At 44.8% G+C, this 6,000-nt stretch overlaps 1 protein-coding gene across 1 annotated transcript in view; it reads left to right on the plus strand.

Annotated features, from left to right (window-relative positions):
- Positions 1–6,000, plus strand: part of CSMD1 (CUB and Sushi multiple domains 1) — a 519,075-nt gene that overhangs the window by 332,133 nt on the left and 180,942 nt on the right. The window contains exon 29 of the mRNA XM_035003847.1: positions 4,732–4,941. Coding sequence (XP_034859738.1) covers positions 4,732–4,941 — 210 coding nt within the window. The remainder of the gene's footprint in view (positions 1–4,731; positions 4,942–6,000) is intronic.

Below are 6,000 nucleotides of genomic sequence, written 5' to 3' on the forward strand. Positions count from 1 at the left end.
GCCTGGGTGGCTCAGTTGGTGAAGCATCTGCTTTTAGCTCAGGTTATGATCCCAGGGTCCTGGCATCGAGCCCCATGTCCAGCTCCCCGTTCAGCGGGGAATCTGCTTCTCCCTCTCCCTCTGCCCTTGCTCCTGCTGTCTCTCTCTCTCTCTCTCTCCCTCTCTCCCTCTGTTGCTCTCTCTCACGTGTGCTCTGTCTCTAATAAATAAATAAAATATTTAAAAATAATAAATAGATTAAATAATTAATTAAATATCATAAAGCATAATTCTCATAGGGCTGTTCTGAAATAATGTCAATGCCTGATACAGAGCAGGTGTTATTTGGCTGTTTGCTGCCTTTAGTTCCTATACCAAATTCTCTGATGGTTTTTATACCATTTTCTTTCCTTTTCACAGATTTGGGTTGCTGCTTTGTGTTGCTTTGGCACAAGCCTAATCAACACAGAATGTCTGTCTATATTTTCTCGAATTTTCTAGTCACAGTCAGCAGAAATGCAACCATTTTTTGTTTGTTTGTTTTTGCTTTATCATTGCTTTTCAGATTTAAAAACCACTGTACCAACTTTGCATGCCATGCTGTCCAAAATGACTATGTCTTTGGCCATCTAGGATATATGTAGGGAAGCTATAAAGAATGCTTCAGAATATTCACTCAGTTCTATAACTGTGAACTCCTTTGCCAGGGGTTCATTATGCACAGAAGATGCTGAATAGAGCACTCATATTCACAGGGTCTATCAACTAAAAAACGAGGGTTTAACTCAGAAGTCATGGTCACATTACTATTTAAAGTTTTGTCAAATCCAATGTCAAAAATGCTTTGTACAGTTGACTTTTACTGACACTTAATTTTCAGTGTGAACGATAATCAGATGAGCACAACAATAATGTGCTGTGTAAATTCCACCAAATGGAAGTGCAGATTGATTTTCTTGTAATAACACATTTTTTTCAGCATTTTGTGAGATAATAAAAGGATAGCTAAGTTATGCTTATATCAATCCCTTCATTTTGGCTTCATGATGTCAAATTGGACACAAGTCACTGAAATTCAGATAGCTGAGTAATTCCATTTTAAACCAGATTAGCACTGGGCTCTATTCTGTTCCATTTCCTGATGTGTATTAGGAGGTTTGATATGTGGCTGGGTACTTTATCATGCTTAAAATGCTAATTTTTCTCCTAAAATCATAATTGCCATAATTCTGTTTCCATGTCAAGTTTAATCATAAAGCATGAGATATTGGCCATCTTTAACTGTTCAGCCCTTGATCTGCCTGCTGCCTTCCATTTCTTCCTGACTGTGTCATCCCATGAATTTCAAAATGTATCTCTGGACAAACACATCCGAGGCTGTGTGTACACATCTGAAATGAGCTGATTTTAAGCCATTTCTCTGCTATTTGATTTGGTACCCAAATCATGAGTGTGTTTTGCAAGTGTCTGATCTTGCCCTAATTCTCCATGGTCTCCGGCACTTTGGGACATGGATAGAAATGTCAGTAATTCAGTGGTTGTTTGTGGTTGTTTCTGTGTCACCCTCTGTGTTCGGCCTCATGGTGACAAATGTGATGGGTGTCCTGAAACTCTAGACCACAGGGCTCAGCGGCCCTGACCTAGTCACAGACTCACTCAATAAAAGAATAGGTTATTAGTGGGGCGCCTGGGTGGCTCAGTCGTTAAGCGTCTGCCTTCGGCTCAGGTCATGGTCCCAGGGTCCTGGGATCCAGCCCCGCATCGAGCCCCGCATCGAGCCCCGCATCGGGCTCCCCGCTCAGCGGGAAGCCTGCTTCTCCCTCTCCCCCTCCCCCTGCTTGCATTCCCTCTCTCTCGCTGTGTCTGTCAAATAAATAAAAATTAAAAAATCTTAAAAAAAAATAGGTTATTAGTAACAAAACTCTTTTATCAGATCTGTGGGCCATGCTACAAAAGGAAATTGTGTCTCTAATTCAACAATGGGTATGGGAATTAATCCAGTACTGATGTGCAGCTTACTAGGTGGTCCACTAGCTCAGCTGCCACAGAGTGTGGAGGGGACCTTCAGAACCCAGAGATCCACTAGTACTTCCTCCCTTCCTCTCCTCCTCCCTCTCCCTCCTCCCCCATCCCCATTTCCCTCCTCCCCCATCCCCATTTCCCTCCTCCCTCCTCCTCCTTCCCCATCTCCCCTCCCCTCCTCCTCCTCTCCTCCTCTCCCCTCTTAGAAATTTAAATAAAGCTTAGAAATTTAAATAAAGCTTTGGCAGAATAACTTTAAGAACAGAAAGTTATTAAAAATCAATTCAGCCATGCAGCTCTTTTCAAGGCAAATTAAATTAGATGGATGATGATAGAGTAGGCACATGAAGTATAATGCCTCCTCCTCCTCCCCTCCTCCTCTTCCCCTCCTCCCCCTCCCCTCCTCTCCCCCCTCCTCCTTCCTTCAGTCCTGTCCTTCCCTCCTGTCCTTCCCTCCCTCTTCTCTCTCTTTCAATCTCTCAATCCTCCTTTCTTTTCTTCTGCTTCCAAATTTCTTTTGACCAACATATTTGCTGAAATTTAGAAAAGAAATGAATACTTCATTGATGGTTCTTCAACAAAGAGAATTACTTGACATCTTTAAGTATTTACAGAAATGTTTTAAATTGATAGCATTGCTGCATACTCCTATAACATACGTAACATTGGTGTGGCCAAGACAAAGGAAGACCAGGATCGCTCTTCCCTGATGGCTCATGTGCTGCTGGTTTATAGATTCAGACTGTGCCACATGAATTTTATTACTCATTCTAAAATGATTCTAAGTTTTGATCGACTGGTTAACGATTTTTCCCTCAGACCAGGTTTTTCTCCCGCTTCTTGCTTCCTTGACCCCTTCCTGAAGTTTCCCACGTTCTTTTATTATTTTTTAAGTTTATTTATTTTTTTTCAGTCATCTCTACACCCAAGGCAGAGCTTGAACTCATGACTCTGAGATCAAGAGTTGCACACTCTTCCAGCTGAGCCAGCTGGGCACCCCCTAAGGTTTCCCACATCCTATTCTTTCCTTCCTCCCCCTCACAGTCAAAGTTGAACAAATTTAATACAAACAATCTTCTCCAATAAGAGCTGGAATATTTCCGGCATCCTGAGATTGTTAGCTCTTGTCCAGTACGTTTGCTAAACCAGGAAAGTGAGTGCTTTGTCAGCCAGACTCGGGTGTAAATCTAAGTCTGCTTGTCCAGTGCTGCACCAGACATAACGCCGAACACCCCGGAGCCTTCGCTTGCTCACCTGTCAAATATGATACTCATAAGGACTTTGCTGGGTAATTGTGAGAAAAATGTCGGTTGGTAACGTGGAGCCTCAGCGCGGTGGTTGGCCTCACACTTCTGCCCAAACAGAAAGGGCGATCGCTTACTCTTCGGTGCCTCCTCCCAAAGTTCTCTCCATCAGCAATAAAATCATTTTTCTGGGGTGACGTTAAATGTCCTGAGGGCATGTGTTTCTCTTTCCTGCTTTACTTGAACTTTTCTTGTTCCTTTTCACTGAATTCTGCTTGTGATGTTGTATTTCCCATCAATACCTAAGTAGATATGTTTGCATTATTTTTTCTCCACAGGTACACTTAAGGAAGGCAACCCATGTAAGCATTATCTTTAGTTTTCCAAACCTAGCAAGCATGTGTCACATGTGTGAAAAAGTAAAAATAAAAGTGTGAAAAGTAATGAGAAGTAAAAATAAAGCTCCTCTTACTGACCAAGAGCAGAAGAATAACACATAGTAAAGACTTTCTCATGGCTTAGGGGAATAATCCGTCATGGCAATTGGAATTCTCAGTTTAGGCTTTATAAACCTAAATTAACTGCACGGATTTATGTAAAAGTGAATGCCTTTGGAGTCCTCTGTAAACTATTTAAGTGACTTAAAATATTTCAGTCACAGTAGTCAAATAAATCTTCAAAAATGCCACAAAGTTGTAACAAATAACTAAATGATTCTGATTTTGATTTCCTCTAAATTTGATATTCCTCTAAGTTATCGAGAGGAACTTCCTCTAACTTCCTCTCAATTATCCTCTAAGATGAACCTGATACCAGTGACACTGGTCATTTCGACACTCTTTTGGTGTGTGAACCGTGCCAGGCTATTGGATTGAGGTGTGTAAATTACAGTAGGTTTTTTTGGATCGGGTTTCTCACAAACATCCATAATTTGCTTTGCGTGCATAGCACAGTTGAAACAATCACTTGCTAAACTAACAAATCTCTTGTGCGGTGGGATGACCATCCATTTAAAAGCCACTTTGAAAGGCTGTGGCACTTTTATTTAGACCCATTTTGGCTTCTTTCTTGATAAAGTTGTAAATGAGCTCATGGATGACCAGACACAGGATTACAACGTTGTGTTTATGGCTGTAATAATGTAACAGAGCTGTTGCCAGTCAGGATTGCCAGTCATTGTTCTAAGTATTGTAGCCGCGTGTCTCTGTGATACAGTGCTGGTGATCACATTTGACAAAGAAGCTGACGTTAGGGACATTAGTCACTCGAACAAAGGTCCCGGCGCCAGTGGGTGGCAAGGGACAGGAGCCATTGAACTAAGGTCCCTTGTAGCCGGAACTGTGTGATCTCTGCCCCCACGACCCAGCTGTTCTGCCTCCTCCAGAATCCTGTGTGGGGAGATGATGCAGTTCTCATCACTTCTGATAAGCACTGGTCTTACGCATTCTGATGCTGACTTTCGTTGATTTTGCACGCTTTTCCCTAGGTGCACATATTCAGTTCCTGAATTTTTCTACCGAAGCTAATCACGACTACCTTGAAATTCAAAACGGACCCCAGCACACGAGCCCGATGATCGGGCAGTTCAGCGGCTCGGAGCCCCCGTCCACCCTGCTCAGCACCACGCACGAAACGCTCATCCGCTTCTACAGCGACCACTCCCAGAACCGGCAAGGCTTCAAACTCGCTTACCAAGGTAAGGCAGCAACAGGAATCGGGACAGGCCTCCTCCCCTTCAGCTACGGAAACGGAAACCTCCCTGGCTGGGGGAAACCGTGCGGCTGGACCCACTGGTTCTCCGAGTCGTCACGGGGCTCGTGCCGCCGTGTGCGCGGAGGACGCACGGACGAGGACCACGGTCACCAGTCTGTCATCCCGGCTCACGCTCGGCCCCTCCCGTGGCCGACACCGCACTCCTGCGCCAGCGGCCCAGCATCGCACCTGCCCCCGCGTGTCGCTGTCCTCTGCGCCACGGGCGCGTCGTGTCCCCCCCGGACTGGGGGTGGGGAGTCCGCCTACAGCGGCGGTGCGCCTGGCATCCCTCCGCCTGGCATCCCTCCGCCTGGCATCCCTCCTGCCCTGGGCCCTGCCTCAGCTCAGAACAAGGTCTGAAGGTATTATCCTAGTCATTTCACATGACGTCAGAAAGACGATCCCGTGCATGAGCTTCACTTGTTCTAAACCATCTACACATCAGACTTTAGGGCAAGTTTGAACCCCGCATTATCAAACCACTTCTGACATAAAGTTCAGAATTTTCCTCTCGTACCCAGGAATTTAGCTGGCCTTTCTTGAATATCGTTAAATCGGATGAGGCTGAGAATGTCAACAAGAGGGCTTTTCTTTCTTATTTTTTTACATGATTAAATCCTTGCTTTCTTTAATTTCATAGACTCTCTTTGAAATTAAGGGCTTTACTATTTTCTTAGTGAAAGGTGATGGTATTTTATGTTGAAGTTCTAGACGTTGTCACTTACGTTATTACTTAAATGTAAGATATACACTTAGATTTCCAAATCTGGGGTCCCTTAAAATATAAAATCCAGGAAGGAGACAGAACGAGAGGGGAACAGAGCCTGGACCAGTGAAGAATACGGCAGGGGGCGCGGCCGAATCCTCTGTGTGCACAGTGTCCTTCATTGCTTCCGGCTCTGCCTCCTCCCCGCCCCCTCAGGAAAGTGTCACCGCCTGCTTGAGAGGCGCGCGCGCACACACACACAGGTGCGCATACGCAGGTGCATGCGCACGCAAGGTA

Source organism: Mirounga leonina, unplaced genomic scaffold (genome assembly GCF_011800145.1).
Source record: "Mirounga leonina isolate KUSES-001 unplaced genomic scaffold, KU_Mleo_1.0 Mir_128, whole genome shotgun sequence".
NCBI lineage: Eukaryota > Metazoa > Chordata > Mammalia > Carnivora > Phocidae > Mirounga > Mirounga leonina.